Genomic DNA, 19989 nt, shown 5'->3' on the forward strand with positions numbered 1-19989 from the left:
GCTTCAGAACTAACCACCTGGTCTGTCCATAGCCTGAAATTCTGCTATATTCTAAATTTACGTTTTTTTTAGCGGTCCCCGAAAGGGGAAAAGACGCTATTAGTTTTGTGCGAAATGTCTGTCCGTCCGTCCCGTTTAGATCCCGTAAACTAGAAAAGATATTGAAAATCCGACATCACAATATTTTAGACCATTCAAAGTTCTGATGCAACGGCTATTTATTTTTTCTGAAAGCAAAAAATCTAATTTTTAAAATCAGTTATGCAAGCAGTTTTTAAAAGAGAAAAAGCTAATTAGTATGCATTATAAGTTAGACCTAGTTTAAAATGAATAGTGATCTTATAGATAAACTTCATTTTTCTGAAAAGTACAGACGTTAGCAAAATGATTGTTCTTTTTTTTTTTGAGGATTCGAATAAGAGATTGAGCCTTTTCAAAACAATTAGATCAATTATAAGACATCAGTTAGGCCAGGGGAGGCGCGGTGGCTGAGCGGTAAAGAGCTTGGCTTCCGAACCGGGGGTCCCGGGTTCGAATCCTGGTGAATACTGGGATTTTCAACTTTGGAATCCTTGGGCGCCTCTGAGTCCACTCAGCCCTAATGGGTACCTGACATTAGTTGGGGAAAAGTATAAGCGATTGGTCGTTGTGCTGGTTACATGACACCCTCGCTAACCGTAGGCCACAAAAACAGATGAACTTTACATCATCTGCCCTATAGACCACAAGGTCTAAAAGGGGAACCAGTTAGGCCAGGTTCACATTTAACTTTACATTCTCTTACACATATCCTTTGATCTGCGGGACCGTTTGGGCACTACACAAGATCTGTTAACCTTCTTTCTCCATTCTTATCTCTCATTTGTCTTTGATATAATTTCATTTGGATGTTCTTTCTGAAAATATTGAAGCCTGCCTGGGTGGACCTCTTCGGGGGCCGATTTTGAGTTTGTGTTTCCACACAAACTGTCTTTTGTAACCTTGTTTTTCTTATAAAGATTCCAGCGAAGTGTGGCGCAAAGAATTGTATCATCAGGGGAAACAAGTTCACTTTATTGCGGGCTCGAAGCACCCGTCAACGCTGTCAGAAACTGGGCATCACTAAACCTGCTACTTGACTTTGTTCATTATATAGGCACCAAACATTTAGTGTTGATTACTTCTCATTGGGTGGAAAAACTGTTATTATGGAAAACTGTAAGATGGACAGAATTAACTTGACCGGCTGCGAATTTATCTTCGATCTATTAACTATTTCAAGGCTGGACAAGTACCTTAATGGAGGATTACAAAATTAAAATGTTTCTATAACAAAAGAGTGATTTTTTTTTTATGAAAGCGGGACAATTGCTGTTCCGACCGGACATTCTATGAAATGCGTGACAGACGGTACAAAGCGGTACTGTCACGCCTCAATCGGGACGTCTGGTCACCTAATCAATATGTCTTCTGGTTCTTGCCCAAACAGCGAAAGTGACAAAGAAGGTGGTTCAGATCTAGATCAAGTCCTCCTCCTTTCTGTAGAGTTCAAAGGGAGACTATCTCTTCAACTAAATAGAAATAAACTAAATAAATGGGGGAAAAAAATTGATAGTTTCATTTATTTATTGGCTCAGATTGGTCAATTTTACTATTACTATTAGCCCGCCACCCCCCGAAAAATACAATTTATACTTATTATTATTGAATTTAAGATTCGCTCATTATGCTACACTGTACACCGCGATTCTTTATCATGTGACACACCGTGACACTTTATCCTGCGACACATCGCGATACTTTATCCTGCGACACACCGCGATACTTTATCCTGCGACACACTGCGATATTTTATCCTGCGACACACCTCGATACTTTATTCTGCGACACACCGCGATACTTTATTCTGCGACACACCGCGATACTTCATCCTGCGACACACCGCGATACTTTACCCTGTGACACACCGTGACACTTTATCTTGCGACACACCGCGATTCTTTATCCTGCGACACACCGCGATTCTTTATCCTGCGACACACCGCGATACTTCATCCTGCGACACACCGCGATACTTTATCCTGCGACACACCGCGATACTTTATCCTGGGGGCTGTGGTACACCACGACACTTTATGAAAACCATCTTCTTTGGGAAAGATTTTATTTAGATTTAAAAAAAACGCCTGGAGTACTAATTAGTTCTGATAACCTCGCGGGTAAAATCAAAGGTAAGATGTCTCCCGACGTAGATTCGGAGAGTTCCATCGCTCCACGCTTTTGTCGGAAGTAGCCTAGTCGCCATTTTGCAACGCGAAATCCACGAAGCCTAGAACTCTGTCCACTTCGGATCGTTTCTTTCCTAGATACTTGTACACGTTCTTATACCGGCACCACTAGTGTACTAAGCAGTTGTGTGTTTTAGTAGACCTCTAAGTCGTATATATATATATATATACACAGAGAGTGAAAGAGAACAAAATGTATAGAATGTAATTATAGTTGTGACATAGCTCAACTTATCTAGAGGAAAGTCTGAATATGGGACTTGGATAGTGAGAAGAAGAAATAGAAGGAGAGAAGAAAGATTGCTAGAGAGAAGGAGAGATTGAAAGAGAGATTGAAGGAAAGAGAGAATGATTTAGAGAAATAGAGATTGAAGGACAGAAAAAAAAGATTGATAGAGAGAGATAAAGATGGATGGAAAGAGAGATGGATGGAGAGCAATAGAGATTGATAAATGGTAAGAGAGATTCAAGGAGTGTAAGAAAGATCAAAGAAAAGACAGAAAGATTGATACAGAGAGAAAGAGATGGAAGGAGAGAAATATGAATTTATGGAGAGAAAGACAAATAGAGAAAGGGAGCTTGAAGGAAAGAGAGATTGATGGAAGGAGAAATAGAAGGAGAGAAAGAAAGATTATATAGAGAAAACGAGCTAGTTAAAGAGAGAGACAGAAAAAGAGAAATCCATGAAAGGACTTTTTGGTCTCACATTCTTTCCTTCTGTTATTTCCTTCCTTCAATTGAAACATGTTTCTGAACATATGGAGACAATGCCAGTATGTGTCCACTATACAACGCGGTAGCGGTCAAGTATATTTGGACACCACTGAAGTGTCCATCGCTTCCTCACTCTTGGGTACTCCAGACGTACACCATCGGGAGGTCAGTAAAGTGACCACTCCACATGATAAAAAAAGGGGTCTGGCGACAACAACAACAGTTCTCATGTTCTATCTTCTGTCCCCCCCCCCCCCAACACTCGTTGAAGTGATAATAATAGGTCGTGCGATACGGCCAATAAGAGAGGCGTGGACACTGACTAATAGCCCTCGTTTCCGTGACCGCGGGTCGTCAGTGTTGGCCCCCGCCCCACGACACCCTGGGGCTGCTTCTTCCTTTTCCCCTCATTCTTGTGTCTTTCCCCCAGTTTAATGTTTCCGATTTTAGCAAGAGGGCAACCAGCCGTCAGTTCAACGGGGCTCTCGGCGCCCTAACACCTTTTGGACGAGCGTAAAACTAATCCCCGACACCTCACGCCCCTTTGTTGAGCAGCGTCCACCTTCACGCCACTTTAAAACGTCACACCATGTTTACTGACCTCTACTGACCAACTGACCACACATAAGGCACACACCAGTTGTGTATTTAATCTTAAAACCTCTGACTTTTGGTAACATTCTGAATTTCAATCTTTATCTAAGCTGATGCAAATGGGTTGCCATTGAGAACAGAAAGAAGGGAGGGGTCATCCAAGAGTACTAACCAGTAGCTGACCAGCTGACCTTCTTATGTCCCCCCACACCAAAAGTCCGCGGCGCCTTGAAGACGAACTAAAACAATGCCGGGGTTACCAAGGATCATACCTAATTTTCACGTCTCGCATTCTAAGAAAATCAATTTATAATATTTCACCCAGCCTGAGAGGGTGGGAGGGGGGCGTGGCGCGGAGGGAGGATGTGGCAGGGCAAATACTGACAGATGGGAGCAGACGTGGGCCTGGCGGAGTTTACTGGCTACTACGATTATTTGCATAATAACTGGCTTTACTGCGCATGCGCGCGTGAGCAAAAAAAAAAAACAGTATGAAGATGGAAATGGTTTTAAAAACTCTTGCTCACGACAGAAATAGTTTGTATAAAGTGATCGGCCACAGGGAGCAGGACATGCCTCAAGCTTTTTCTAGCTAAGTTTTTTTTTTTTTTAGAACTTCATGTTTCATCACTAAACAGAAAAGTCACACTTACACTCTGATGGATGTATACTACTAGGTCACGTGATTACAAGGAGTTCATGTCTGTAGAGTTTATTTAAAGCCTATAGGGTCTATGTCTTTCATAAATTGATGAATAAGTACCATTGGTCATCGCTGTAATGGTGAAGTTGACCATACAGGTCTATTAGATTAAGTTGGAGTCATCAGCTGATCGAGACACTTGAACGACAGTAAGTAGGTATGTAACCTTTTTTCCCTAATGTTGATATTTTCTTGTTATTATTTTTCGTTGTTATTTTTTGTTGTTGTTGCTAAAGAACAGAAACGCAATTGAGATGTTTGTTAAAATATTCAGCACTAATATTAACTTTATTTTTTCAGCATTTTTGCTACCGATAACTGAAACATAATGAATATATAGATGAAAATATGTATGATTATTAAAATTAGTGTCCTGTTCAACTTATTAGTCAACTGGATAGTTAGTGCATTTATTAATTACTTTTTTTTTGTTTGTTTGACGGTTTCTTAAATGTACGTCCCATTGGGTGCCGTCTGAAAGGTTTGTCAATGTATTCATTAGTTTATGTGTGTGTGTGTGAGAGAGAGAGAGAGAGAGAGAGAGAGAGAGAGAGAGAGTGAGTGAGAGTTTATAAAGAAATAAAAGGAAACTATTTGTATTGGACATTTCACTAAACATTGTCAAGGGCGCTAAATCAAACTTCAAATGTTAACAACTAGTGAAACAAACTAATTGAGCTCCAAAGAGTTTAGAGAACTCAACTCTGTAGTGTTAACTCAACTCTGTAGTGTTAACAAGTGCATGACACTCGTCCTATACATTAAAAACCCATAGGTTACCGCCGCTTCCTTTAGTCTGTACACTGGAGACACCAAAGAGCTACCTATTTATTGTTTCCCGCCATAGATGAACAGTTCGCATACATAGTAATTAGAAATATACTTCAGCAATCTGAATGGCTAGACAACTTACTAAGTTTTTGTAAAGATGTATTTATTGCGTAGTTACGCTTACGGAATTAGTTTTTACTGGTAGCACTCGAAACACTACGTGATATAATATATATCGAATGGTTATATTATATAATGATATATACACATACATTAGAAAAGTATAATGTAAGTTCTAGATACAGTGTTAAGTCATTTCCCTTACACATCCTTCGTGTGCATGTCATGACGATCAGGGAAAACAAAACATTGAAGATCAAAGAAATCTGACTAATACCTTGCCAGGATTTAAAAGTTGACAGTTGACAAATAAAGCTGTACGATTAATTGATTCTGAAGAAGAGAATAGCAAAGAGATTAGAATACATTCATCCTTATTTGAAAGTATTTCTTCGTTAGAATACATTCATCCTTATTTGAAAGTATTTCTTCGTTAGAATACATTCATCCTTATTTGAAAGTATTTCTTCGTTAGAATACATTCATCCTTATTTGAAAGTATTTCTTCGTTAGAATACATTCATCCTTATTTGAAAGTATTTCTTCGTTAGAATACATTCATCCTTATTTGAAAGTATTTCTTCGTTAGAATACATTCATCCTTATTTCAAAGTATTTCTTCGTTAGAATACATTCATCCTTATTTGAAAGTATTTCTTCGTTAGAATACATTCATCCTTATTTCAAAGTATTTCTTCGTTAGAATACATTCATCCTTATTTGAAAGTATTTCTTCGTTAGAATACATTCATCCTTATTTGAAAGTATTTCTTCGTTAGAATACATTCATCCTTATTTGAAAGTATTTCTTCGTTAGAATACATTCATCCTTATTTCAAAGTATTTCTTCGTTAGAATACATTCATCCTTATTTGAAAGTATTTCTTCGTTAGAATACATTCATCCTTATTTGAAAGTATTTCTTCGTTAGAATACATTCATCCTTATTTGAAAGTATTTCTTCGTTAGAATACATTCATCCTTATTTGAAAGTATTTCTTCGTTAGAATACATTCATCCTTATTTGAAAGTATTTCTTCGTTAGAATACATTCATCCTTATTTGAAAGTATTTCTTCGTTAGAATACATTCATCCTTATTTGAAAGTATTTCTTCGTTAGAATACATTCATCCTTATTTGAAAGTATTTCTTCGTTAGAATACATTCATCCTTATTTGAAAGTATTTCTTCGTTAGAATACATTCATCCTTATTTGAAAGTATTTCTTCGTTAGAATACATTCATCCTTATTTGAAAGTATTTCTTCGCTAAGAACCCACCCCCCCTATTCCCCCGTCTCCCGAAAAAAAAAAAAATGGGATTGGAGTAAAAGAATAATATTTCCTTTCTTGTTCATGAATGTCAGAGTGGAATGAAAATGTTTCTTTAGTTAGAAAGTTATCTTCAAAGAGTTTGACAACATTAGGACACTACAGCACGAAGACATTTGAAACATTAAAAATTCACATAAGATTTTTACACATCTTCTTTCAATGGGAAAAAAAGACAATAAGAAAGAATACCACATCTAAGCAATTCACAAAGTCTCAAAGTGTAGCTTAAGTTCCAAACATTAAATGTTAGATATTTTTTTTATTGAGAGTCAAACGAAAAAGAAACTAGTATAGTCAATGGATAGCGTCACTCTTTGAATACTATTTGACAAGGAGATCCCTAGAATGATGTCATGCCAAGAAGAAAACAATTTTTTCTTCTTTCACTTTTGGCCAATGAGAACACGTTATTCAATGCTATATTTAGCTACGAAAACATCCTCTTTCTTATTTGCTTCCCCAATACCTAGAAAATCATTTACTGGAACTTCTTATAAAATGGAGGCGAACTCGTGGCAAAGTTCTAACATGTACATCCAGTCAATAGAGTACGGAAGTATGGAGCACTAAACACTTTTACAACCTTGGATAGAGTTGTGTACTCTTTTATTTGAAAGCAATGTAGAATTCAATGAAATTAAAAAATAGCAGACATCGTAGGTCTAGGAACATCTACAATAAACTTTTTGATATGTATTTAAGACATTTGAATCTTGCTTAGATATTTTTTTAAAAATTATTAAATAAATTTGGATGCAGTAATTTTTTTTAATTGTGTAAGATAAATATTTTTTTTTGCCTTTTGTTTCTATCTACTATCTTGTGGATAAACTAGTTTATTATTAGTCCACATAATCCGTCCACAATTAGCACTTCCGATTTATGGGGCAGATGATATAAAGCTCATATATTTCTATGGCCGACGGTTAACGGGGGAGTCATGTGGCCAGCACAACGACCTACTTTACTTACCAAACTAGTGTCAGCTACCTATTAGAGCTAAGTTGACTCAGGGGCGTCCTAAGAATCCTAAAGTCTGAAATGCTTCTCGACTCTCGCTAAACACTCGGTCACCACGTTCCATCCCCTCTACCACTCTACTCTACGTTTTGTCTCGCCAAGTCAAAGAAAACAATAGTCCTTTAGTCATCTCAAGTTTTTAGAACAAATACATAAAAGAATTGTTCTATCTATTGATACTGCATTGTTGTCCATTGTATTCTTTCTGTGATCTATACATTAGGACGTCACATAGTTATAATAAGGTTCAAATCTTGGCGGAGACTGGGATTTTGAATTTCGGTATCTTTAGAACGCCCTGATTGTATTCAATGGGTATCAGACATTAGTTGGAGAATGTAGAGGCTGAAAGTCGTTTAAAACGTTAATACAGGAATGTTATATTAAACTCGTAATTCACTAAATCAATCATGATGAAAAAAGAATATATTTGTAGAATCTAAAATACTCAAGGTTAGGTTTAGGGTTACTTTTAGCTTAGAGTGCATTACGATGTTAGCAGCCTCTTCCCAGATGGTGTCAACTGCTAAAGGCAGTCAAAGTCAAAACAGTCAGTTTTAGCTCCAAGTTTATGATCCAATGTAGGAATGCAAATAGGACACTATATTTAGCTCCTTCATCAGGCTCATTGCGTTTGAAAAGACTCAACTGTTTTAGTGTGCTGACTTAGATTATTCCAGAGAAAAAGAAACAATTGTGAACAGAATAGAATGATTATAGGAAAATATCATATCTGATTATATTTTTTTATATAACATTTTTAATGTTCAACAAAATTTTGTTATTCCAGAAACAAAACAAACAAACAAAGAAACAACGGTGAACAGAATGTTAAATATTTGCTTATGGGAAAATATTGTATCTGCTTTTATTTTTTGTTCACAAGAAAACTTTCCATGTCGAACTGAATGTAAATATTGGGGACAGAAATCTGCCTAATCCAATGAATTGTTGATTGTTGTGTCCTCATGAAGGTGAGAGTAATTAGACGAAATTCCATTAATGTTAATGAGAACGTCCTCCAAAGTGAGTCACGGGCAGGGGAAGGGAGTGGGAGGACAAAAGGGCGGCGGCTGGTGGGACAAGGGCCGGCACTGCGACACACAGTACAGATTTTTTGTTCCCCTTGTCTGAAAATTAACTCCCCCTCTCTTGGGAGTTGCCATTTCGATTGCGCCCCCCTCCCCCACTTTTGCATGCGGACATGGCGAGTGAACAAACGACACAAATAGAAGTCTTCTGAAAAACAAAATAAACGCGATCGTGAATTCTGAGATTAATTTTTTAATTAATTGCTAAACCCAGTCACGTGTTACCGTTGTAGGCGCATAGGGCTACACTAAACCCTGACATTATCAGGTTTTAATTTGCAAATTGGTAACAGAAAAGAATCATAGATTAAAGTGATGCAAGAAAGACGCGATTTCCAAACACGAGCCGCGCTATTTGTGAGCTGCAGAGAAATTTAAAACAAACAAATTCGACACAAGTCTGAACTTTTTCTTTGATAGTTTCCGCTCAAACTTTTAGCCTTCTACCACCACCAGTGTTATACTTTTAATTTTTTTGGGGGGCTATTTATGCTACAAGAATTTCTGTTCTTACCGTCCTTACCCAGAAAATAGCGGCGCATATCTTGTGGGAGAGAAATCACAAGGTGAATGTCTGCACAGTCGCCAAACCTTTCAACAAGCAAAATATATATATAAAAATACTTTAAAACAAAAAAAAAATTATGTAAGTGAAAGGACCGTGCAATTACTGTCATTTCTATTAAAACTGCTATTTTTTTCTTATTTTTCTATATAAAACAATTTTTTTTTAAATTAAAAATAATTAATTAAAGTCATTTATTAAAGTGTCTAACATTATAGACTATGCTATATACTGTGTAATGATATGCGGTGCTAATTTTAGATTGATTCACTCATGTTTTATTATCCACAATGAATAATGGTGCACAGTTTCAACCTGATCCGAGAATAAGAAGTGGGAGAAATGTACAAGATTTGTACCAGGTCACGTTGATATTAGCCTTGTAAAAAGTTATCAGGTAATACACAGTGCAGTAGTTTCAAACGCAAGACAAATGAATTAAACCACAGTCATTTACTTCATTACATAGCTTATATCAATTCACTCTGTCTATCTGCGCCTAAATTTGTACACCTTATATATCCCATACCCATCGTAGTATCAATTGTGTATGACACGCGAAAGTATGAAAAACTACTTAGTAATTGTTGTTTAATAGTATGTTCCACTTATATGTATATTAAATAGATTTTTTTTGTAAATGTAGTTTGTATGATAGAACTTACTTATTGTACGAATAAAAAAAAATATTTTTTGACAAAAAATAAAAAATGTTTACATAACTGTGTTAAAAATATGGTAAATTACTATCACTCTTGCTAAATAGCCTCCCGTGTTTGTAACTATTAATAGTGAATAGTTGTAAAAATGGTGTATTTTTATGAAAAAAAAACTGCTTGCATAGTTGGTTTTTAAAATTAAATTTTTCGATTTCAGAAAAGAAAAAAAGTAGCCGTTGCATCAGAACTTTGAAAGGTCTAAAATATCAGGATGTCGGATTTTCTAGTTTACGAGATCTAAACGTGACGGACAGACGGACAGACAGACAGACTACAAGAAAAATAAAAGCGACTATTACCCTTTTGGGGACCGCTAAAAATTAAGGGCTAGTCAAGTTTCATTGGTAATCAATTATGTTGATTGATACCAAAAATGATAGTTGAACCTTCGTTAGTATAGATATGGCTAAATTTATAGGATTTTGTCTCATTAGATAATTGTAAGCTATTTCTCTCACACCCATTCTCGGATTAAGTCAAAACTTTACACAATTATTTACTGTACCTAAAAAAACACACGAATTAATAAAAAAAACAAACCCAAAAAACAATTAGCCAATTTATTACTGATAATTAATGAATTTAGCTGAAGACAATTAAATCGTTTTGTATAAATGGATATAGCTATAATAATAATAATAATAATAATAATAATAATAATCTTTATTATACATGTAAAGTTGTCTCCCTTATTCAAACTTTATTTACTTTAAAGGTTTTTTTTTTTTTTTTTTTTTGCGAAGTTCAATTTCATAGTCATATTTTATTTGTATCGATGAAATCTCTGGTTTTGTTAGTAGACTTAACAGTAAATAGAATTAAACCTATACCTTCAAGTCGTGTACAGACGTGAACTATGAAATCAATTTTATGTTTTGTTTACTAGTGAGTAGGCAGAGTTATCATTATATTACCTCCCTTTTGTTGAACTTGCACGCACTAGGTGACGATGCTGTGTAGATGTACAATGAACCAAGTAGGTCTAGTACATATCTTTTTGTAGACTAACTTGACTTATAAAGCTTTAGAAGATAGTGTTGTGCCGAAGACTGACCTTTAACCTTTTGGTTGGCATGCCTAATAAAATATGTGTGTGTCTTCGTTTGAAATGTCTGTATGTGTTTATGTCAGAACATGACTTCTGTCTAGCAGACGTATCTTTAAACCAGATGATAAAACTCAATCGGATCGTCTCTATCTACTTGTCAGTGTCATCTGTCACATAGTCTTGGCAATGCAGCGCCTAAGCAAAGACAGGTGCATCTGGACGAGTTGGTGCGTGTGTGCGTGTTTAGTGGTGTCTGTAAAGAAGATTTTTTAAACTTCTGTTTTCATAAAGTTTAATAGAAAGTGAGTTCTAGGAACAACACAAAAATAAACAACTTAACAACATATAAATAGAAGTATACTTATAGGGAACAAATTACGAAATAAATAAAAGGAACAAATTAAAGAAAAAACTAAAAGGAATAAAACAAGTAAACAAGAAAAAAAAGAAAGAAAAAAAAAGGATGAAAAAATAGAAGGAGAAAAGGAAGAAAATAAAGGGAGGAAAACAAAGAATGAAAACAAATTGCAAAATAACAAACAAAAACACAACAACCACAAGAACAGGCCAATAAATAATTAGTAACACATTTTGAAGCCTTTTATTAAGTCTTCTAATTTGACCAGGTCATTCCCAATAACGCCATACATAATTAAATTTTAAATACACAAGTGTCCCACAAGACAATCTTTGTAAGTCGTACGATATTCCCAAACAAAGAAAAGCTTACAATTTTACTACCGGGCATTAAATAGAAAACAAACAGTTTTGACACCAGAGGGCGTTAGGTTAGAGCTACACAGCAAATGAACTATTCTTATCATGGCTAAAGAAGGTTTGGGCGCGACAAAAAATGTGAAGAGATTGTCTTAATCCTCATCGATCCAGGTGTAATCCAGACATGTGACACAATAAATCCCGTGTCAACATGACAAGTTCATAAAGAACTGTCCAATACAACTCCACAAAAACACTTAGTCGCGGCACAATGCTGGAAAGGTACAGTATCTTGGACAAAAGAGAAGTAACTCCATCATACAGAAATTCCACGGTAGTTGCCCTTTTATCTGTGAGAGTTTAAAAAAAAGTATGTGGGGGAAAAAAAGGGGGGGGGGCTTTACCAGGTAATTTAGCTTCCGCCGAGAGGCCGAGGCTTTCAGGAAATGTCTCGGGGTAACCGCAATACAGTTCAGATATGATGTCATTGTATTTGTTTATCAATAGTTGGTCTTTTAAAGCCTGTCTTTTGTCAAGTTTCAGATCGATAGTTCTACTTTTTATCCCTTGTTTTTTTCTAGAGAATTTTTTGTTTCATCCACATTTAAAAATATTCCCCCCCTCTCCCCCAGTATTTCTCTTTTTGAATCAGAGCCAATTTAGATAACACAAAATACAGGGCTGCTGGCACCTAGAAGGTTGGGAGAAGGACAAGAAACATTTGAAAACTGTTTAAACATGAGAGATTGTGTAATAGCCATCATCCAAGAGATGGTACAATATTCGCAGTCTCTTAACAGATATCATCATCACAATGACAATCATCAAAAGTAAAATTTAAATTTACGAATTAGACAGAAACATAAGGTTTAAAGTATTTCCTTTCGAGATACCATATCTTGTTTTATGTGATGTTAAGAAATGATTTGGTTGTGAATTTTGGTGATAAATATATGCCACGTTAAAGGCTAACCCTAACTCCATATCAATGGAACAATGATTGGTGCCAAGTTTGATAGAAGCCATGTTAAAGGATTTCCCTAATTCCATTTCAATAGAACAATGATATACACTTAAGTCTTTAGATCTTTATCCTAACCTCACGTTTGTCACTTAAGGGAATATTAGCTAGATCTAATTCTTATACTTCTGACTCATCTCCAGGTGAACCAGAGATGCCGATAAAATCTAGTGACAGTGACACTGACGTACTGTCACTGTCAGATCAGTTCATTGACATCTACGACGATGATGACGAAGAGGAAGACGATGAAGACATTTTCTCGTCAGAACCGGATGACTTGCCGGACTCTACCACGGGGGAGGACGGGAAGACTCACAGGGATAGGAGCGGCGAGGACACAGGCTCGGACGCTGGCAGCACCAGGAAAGGTGACCAGAGCTCTGGTGAGGGCGGCGGTCAAAAGAAGAGGGGCCCCAAAAAGAAGGCTCTGACCAAGACTAGGCAGGTGAAGCTTCGGGTGAGAAGGGTCAAGGCCAATGCAAGAGAGAGGAACCGAATGCACGGACTGAATTCCGCCCTGGATGAGCTGCGAAACCACGTCCCTTGTCACTCCAAGACTCAAAAACTGTCCAAGATTGAAACGTTACGACTCGCCCGGAACTACATTCACGTATTGGCTGAGATCCTCAAGTCGGGCATCAGACCGGACAGTGTGACGTTCGCCAAAGCTCTGTCCAGAGGTCTATCCCAGAACACCATGAACATGGTCGCAGCATGTCTTCAGCTAAACCCTAGAACACTTCTGCCAGAGTCCACCTACTCCAAGCCTTTTCAATTCATGTACGATAACTCTATGGACTTTTCAGGCAGGTTTCCGCAAGATCCTTACGGCATGTTTGCATTTCAACCTATTGGATGCAGCCCTGACCTTACAATGGTGGGCCCACATCAAAGTTATGGACCATGCCAGCAGATTATGCCTTTCGCTCCTGTGCCAAGTAGTTGCTCGCCAACAGCTACTATCCCATACCAATATCCGATGATGGACCATACAAGCCCCTCCTTTCACAACAATAATAACGCCAATGCATTGATGGGAAATGTGTGTGCAAATCCTTGTCAGAATCCAAATTTTTTGACATGCGACATTCGGGAGTCAGAGAGTTTCGTTAGAGCAAACTTCAATTCACATCCTGGGATGGACAAGAGGAGACAATCTCCACAACAATCATCAGCAGCAAACGCATGTTTATCTCCCCCTGCACAACGTCTGGGAAGTGAGGCACAGATGTCTACATGTTCTCATTTTATCAGCAGCACTGCAGACATGCATTCAACATCTTTAAACCAAGTGCGCTCAACTGCGCCCAGCTGTTTTGCCGATCCATCAATGTCTCAGCTGTCACCTCATAGAGTTTCCAGCAGTGTCCAGTCTTCCTGTAGACAGCTGCAAATAAAGACAAGTCCCAGATACCCGAACACGGTCAATCGATCTAATTCATCGTGTGCCCAGAACGCTCCACACACGGTGCCCGAAGACTTGCCCCTGGACACGGAGTGTTCAATTGAAAGTGATTTGGCTATGATCACATCTTCAGACAGTATTTTTCAATTAAACTTGCCCTGTTGACTATAGACACAAGTCAATTCCACTAGTAGGCAGATAGATGTAGCTCAGTATATGAGATTTATGATCGTTGTGTATTGGAAGGATGCATTCGATGAACGAAATATTGCATAAAACACACAACGTACCCCCAGCACTCCGCGCTTTTATCAAGTCGAAAGCAGAAAACTATTTTACAGTTAGAGAGTAAACTTAGCAATTTGTTTTATGTTAGCAATTTGTTTTGTGTTATAGAGACGTCTTAGTAAAAATAGCAGTTCACTTCTTATTTTCGTATAAGACGAAAGTGTGCAATAAGCGAATGTATCGTAACGAATAAGAAACACTGTAGAAGGGTAGAACCAAATGTCAACATATCTGGCAATGATCTGTACACACATAGTCACAACGTATTGTTCGTAAAATGTTTGCTTGTAAAATCTTTTACATGTTTCGGATGTTCCTTCAGAGTTGAAGATAGTTTACTTCTTAATCCAAACCTCCCTCAGGACGACGGGGGATTGGAGCGGTCAGGGTTTGAACCCTCGACCATCGATAAATCCGAACGACAGTCCAGCGCGAAAACCGCACGACCAGGCAGCAAGTCTACTCCTGGTGGCCTGACATAACTTTCTTAAAGCATTGCCTCTTTTAGTCACACTAACAGATAGAACAGTTCAGAGTTTGTTAGTTTTATATTTATTGTGATTCCTTGTAGTTATCTTAAATATACGTTTAATATTGACGGTGTAAAATACATAAGTTCATTCGAACATTAATGGTAGTAATTATTGTATTGTATTGCAGGTTATTAATCAAGCTTTTCTCACAGCTGAAATTCTTTTATCCATTTTTGTAATAGCTGCGCATTTGGCAGGTTAAACAATGCGTGTTTTGGGGAGCATATGTCTGTGTGCTTGATTGACATAAAATACGCTCTCTGTGGTGAGCTGTTTAAGGACACACATAACTTTCACATTTTTGTTCTTCCCATTCTGACCTAACAATATTATACAGTACAGTGTATGCAATTAGGTCTCTATCTGCATGGTCATTAGAAATGTTTGATGACCTACAGTATAGTGTATGCAATTAGGTCCCTACCTGCATGGACATTAGAAATGTTTGATGACCTACAGTATAGTGTGTGCAATTAGGTCCCTACCTGCATGGACATTAGAAATGTTTGATGACCTACAGTATAGTGTGTGCAATTAGGTCCCTACCTGCATGGACATTAGAAATGTTTGATGACCTACAGTATAGTGTGTGCAATTAGGTCTCTATCTGCGTGGACATTAGAAATGTTTGATGACCTACAGTATAGTGTGTGCAATTAGGTCCCTACCTGCATGGACATTAGAAATGTTTGATGACCTACAGTATAGTGTGTGCAATTAGGTCCCTACCTGCATGGACATTAGAAATGTTTGATGACCTACAGTATAGTGTGTGCAATTAGGTCCCTACCTGCATGGACATTAGAAATGTTTGATGACCTACAGTATAGTGTGTGCAATTAGGTCCCTACCTGCATGGACATTAGAAATGTTTGATGACCTACAGTATAGTGTGTGCAATTAGGTCCCTACCTGCATGGACATTAGAAATGTTTGATGACCTACAGTATTCATAACTTGTACATCATGGTTCTTGTTGTTTACACTTGAAGTGCAATATCCTCCACTGTGCAATTGTTTACTCAATCTTTGAGTTTACTTTATACAATCTTTGTTTCTTTCATCATTCCAATGAACATATTTTAGATGGAATAATATTTTTACTGTTTTTTTTGTGTGTGCCTAGATTTGTTTACTTTATGCGATTGTGTGCGAAAGATTCGTTATTCATTGACCATTTACAAATCACAATAAACATTTGTGGTCAACTGTTATATTAGAGATCGCCTATTTGAAAACGTTTTTTTTTGTGTATTGGAAGTGTTTAATTATTATGTTTTATTAATAGTTTTATTCATATATCTAATTATGTCTGTTAAGCCTTATACAAAGTGATGTTCAGTTTCGGGACGCTGGTAGAGGTCTACGCTAGAAGTGAAATGAATATTTTATAACTGCAGCTAATCTTTGAAGTTTTGGTTCCAAGTGTTTGGTTTTTAAATGTCAGAACATTCCAAATAAGTCCTAACCTTTAGATGACATGAACCAATCTATGGAAACATGTATTATTATACAAATAAAATAGCTTAACAAGGAGAAGGCATTCAATAGAAAAGCTCATATGGAGGGTGAATAAGTTTTACTAAAAACAGATTTACCCTTGCGAGCTCAGACTTACATATACACTGTGCCCATTATTATAAATTAGAGATTCATCCGCGACTTTACAGCTAGAGGTTCTGGGTTTGGGTTAGCGCTGCGGTCACTAAAAGATTTCCTGCATTAAGAGCTGCAGAAATGTATTATTTAGCAGAAAAATATTTGCTCTGGGTATATATTAAGTAAAGTCACGGTGCCTCTTAAATCTTGAGGCCCCACAAACACGACTTTCTACACTCTACGAATGTGTTATATGAATCAAGTCCATTCAGAAATATAGAAACGCAAGAGACATATCGAAATTTATAATTTTGTTGATATTTATAATGCAGGACAAAGCAATGCATACTGTTCAAATTCATTATATTTGTTATATTTACACCAACTTAGAAAAACTTAAATCTCTTGTGTGTTGATCACTTTTGCCTATTTTCATTGTTGCTCTCTGAAGACTACATGCTGCATGCCAACTGAGAACTGAGCGTTAAGTGCTTAAGGTTAGGTGTTAGATGTAGAGGTTCTACACTAAGTGAAGAATTGAAAGGAATATATGATGGAATTCTATTTATGTCTCACGATGTACTCTACGAATTGATTGATGTGTACATTTATTAGTACACAATGTAAGTCTTGTGCAATAGAAAGTGTTTGTAGACCTAGCTTTTAAAAAAAAAATTGATGGCTTGTAGATTTTTGTGATTTAGTTAAGGATAGCCAAGTGTGGACACATTATTTACAATTTTAAACACACCTGCCATCTACATGTGCAATTCATTCAATACATGTCCCCCATATGTATCATAAATGTATTCCCTACCTTGATTCAGTTGCAACTTGACGTGTTATGTTGTTAGCGACTATCTCCTCTTTGATGCCTGTAATAACCCGTGCCTGTGGTGAGTCTAAATAAAATCATTGGTATTGGTGTTGCTAATTTTCATTTTCATTTCCTGGTTGTTTGACAAAATTGTAGAGAGTTTATTCACATTGTTTGGTCTCAAATAAAGCTGACACAAAAAATTAACATTCTTGTGTTGTTGAGTTCAACTGAAAAATCTCTAATATTTTATTTTTACAACGATATGTAACAAAAAAAAAGTATATTCACCTTTTCCAGATGCGACGATTGTAATTTGTATTTTAGCTTTATTTTTTTTATACATTCAACCTATGGAGGATCAAAATAATCTGTATTATTTCCTTCAGAATTCAAAATAACTTTTCAATATAATCTGATGCTAGTTTTTTAATGGAAGTACAATATACTTCCTCTTTTGTCTATAATCTAAAGAAAGAATAAATAGATCTCTACCAATATTTAGATATGTTGGGATAGAAAAAGGCAGTGTCGAGTGTGGTAACATTATCTTGTCGCCATTGGAGCGTAGCAGCTGTGAAAGGCTAACAATTAGTAGTCTCCCTTGCCAGTACATAGCTCTCAACAGCAAGTCCTGTGCAGCACCTCCTCGTGGTGATAGATAGAAACTGATGCTGTGAAGCCCCAGGCCAATCTGCAAGGGTGTCGAAGGAAGCTTGGCCCGAAAATGTAAGGCAGTCATAGCCCTTCGGCGTTCAGACACGCCCTGCTGTCCACAAACCAATATCTATGGGTTAATAATCCCAATACCTTGCTTGTGTCTCTGTAAGCACTGTAATGCTAAGGGAGCAAACCCTAACAGAAAATCCGGTTTTGGATCCCCATATGTGGTAAGACCGCTGGCCTCAAACCAATTCCTCCAGCCACCTGACCCCAAATTCCGATGGTTTTCCATCCCTTTGGACCCGGTCAGTATGGAAGGAGGCGAATGTTGACGTGTGGGCAGCTTAGCACTTCCAAATTTCCCGTCAAGGCTTTCCCCCAGTAATGGAAAGGTCACCCCATCACTAGCAGTAATGTATCGGAAAAAAAAAGGAGAGAGTTAGTTTCCGGTGATAAGTTCCTAGCTGATTGGCGTAACCTGGAACGCTAAGAAGACACTTGACGGTAGAAGGGGCTTTTAAGCTTCATTTGAAAGCTACTGCCTGACCTAGGCTGGAACATACGGACAATGAGTCTTGGCCATAATACTGATCCAAACCTCTTTTCTTTTATGTGTTAAACAGCTATTCTTGACAGATGGCTAAATGTTGATGTAGCTTGTCTGCAGCCAATCAGACTGGAACGTATTGGATCTGTTACAGAAAGTAATTCTACTGGCAAGGGAAGACCCAGAATAATAAGAAACACCTTCCTTCCTTGCTTTGCGATGTTTCCCATAGGCAATGAAGGGATAGTACACATGAAATCATCCTTCCAAGGTAAAGTAATTATCATCTGTGCCTACTAACCAACCCTAGCTGTACCGGAAGAGGACAAAGGTTCCTCCAAGCTTTGGAGGAGGTCATTAAAAACATCACAAAGACCGAGCACGTCTAAATTAATGGAGATTTTATTGCCTGAGTGGTTGCTTATAAAAAAGCGTGGCCAAAATTTCTAGGTCCTCATGGAGTTGTCAAGATTAAAAAAAAAACGGCTGAAGTCTATTTCAGTTCTGTAGCTCTCATAAACTATGCATAACAAACGCATACTTGTCTGGCAAGGACTGTCAAAATGTCTCTTAGCAGAACCCAGCTCAAAAAAGGTGGCATCAGCTTGACCTCTGCATCACTCGGAGGATGGATCTGAAAAGTATCATTCGCAACCGCTAATACCATAGTGCGGACTGTAACTCTGACGATTCGCTAGTGTTAAACAAGGTAAAACTAAAGAAGGTCTATTGCCACTTCTTAAAACCAAAATCTAACTTATGAAATAATTTGTTGGCTAGGAAACATTTCATCTAAATTGTTGCGCCGCTTAAACAACCTTATAAAAAGAGCATCTTCCATCTCCAATGCTTACGGAGCAGTTTTTAAATAAGGTGGCAAGATAAGATAACAATGAAGAAGCGTTGCGGAAAGCAAGGTGCCAGGTTATCGGCGCTGTTGTCAGCAGTAGACGCATTGGCTAGCTTGGACATATTCACAGAATGCCATGGGGACATTCTGTATGTTGACCTAATCAAATGCAGGAGAGCTGCGGGTCGCCTGCTTTTAAGGTATACCGATGTATGCAAACGCGACATGAATCTTTTCAAAATTATCACCAACAGTTTGGAAAATGAGACACTGGATAGATCCAGATGGATATCAAGCATTAAGGAAGGACACTGGATTGCAGATGGCGTACACATCGGATGTTTAAACGAAGGGTGGAAGTGCTACAGCGTCTAGTGATTACAGATGCCCAACCCATGACGCAGTTGTGTATTAAGGATTGGCCTCTTTAGTCTTTAGTCACATGAGAAGTCTAAGTCTCCAAGTCTAAGTCTCTAAGTCTAAGTCCCCAAGTCTGAGTCCCCAAGTCAGAGTCCACAAGTCAGAATCCCCAAGTCAGAGTCTCCAAGTCTAAGTCTCCAAGTCTAAGTCTCCAAGTCTAAGACTCTAAGTCTAGGTCC

The 19989-nt window shown here is 37.5% G+C and overlaps 1 protein-coding gene across 2 annotated transcripts; it reads left to right on the top strand.

The window, feature by feature from the left end:
• The first annotated feature begins 4125 nt into the window (after positions 1-4125).
• LOC106052807 (neurogenic differentiation factor 1-like) lies at positions 4126-17537 on the top strand. 2 transcript variants are annotated; one of them, XM_013208265.2, is made up of 2 exons: positions 4126-4435; positions 12829-17537. In XM_013208265.2, exon 2 carries the CDS (start codon positions 12840-12842, stop codon positions 14256-14258), a length of 1419 nt encoding a protein of 472 aa, XP_013063719.2. In that variant the 5' UTR covers positions 4126-4435; positions 12829-12839; the 3' UTR covers positions 14259-17537. The 2 variants fall into 2 exon arrangements, with proteins under 2 accessions (XP_013063719.2, XP_055879214.1); XM_056023239.1 differs by having other exon boundaries at positions 4126-4427.
• Positions 17538-19989: the final 2452 nt, after the last annotated feature.

The sequence above is a fragment of the Biomphalaria glabrata genome, chromosome 1 (assembly GCF_947242115.1).
Source record: "Biomphalaria glabrata chromosome 1, xgBioGlab47.1, whole genome shotgun sequence".
NCBI lineage: Eukaryota > Metazoa > Mollusca > Gastropoda > Planorbidae > Biomphalaria > Biomphalaria glabrata.

What these genes read in the sequence shown, in the direction of transcription:
- LOC106052807 (XM_013208265.2), top strand. Translation starts at nt 12,840, where the DNA reads ATGCCGATAAAATCTAGTGACAGTGACACTGACGTACTGTCACTGTCA.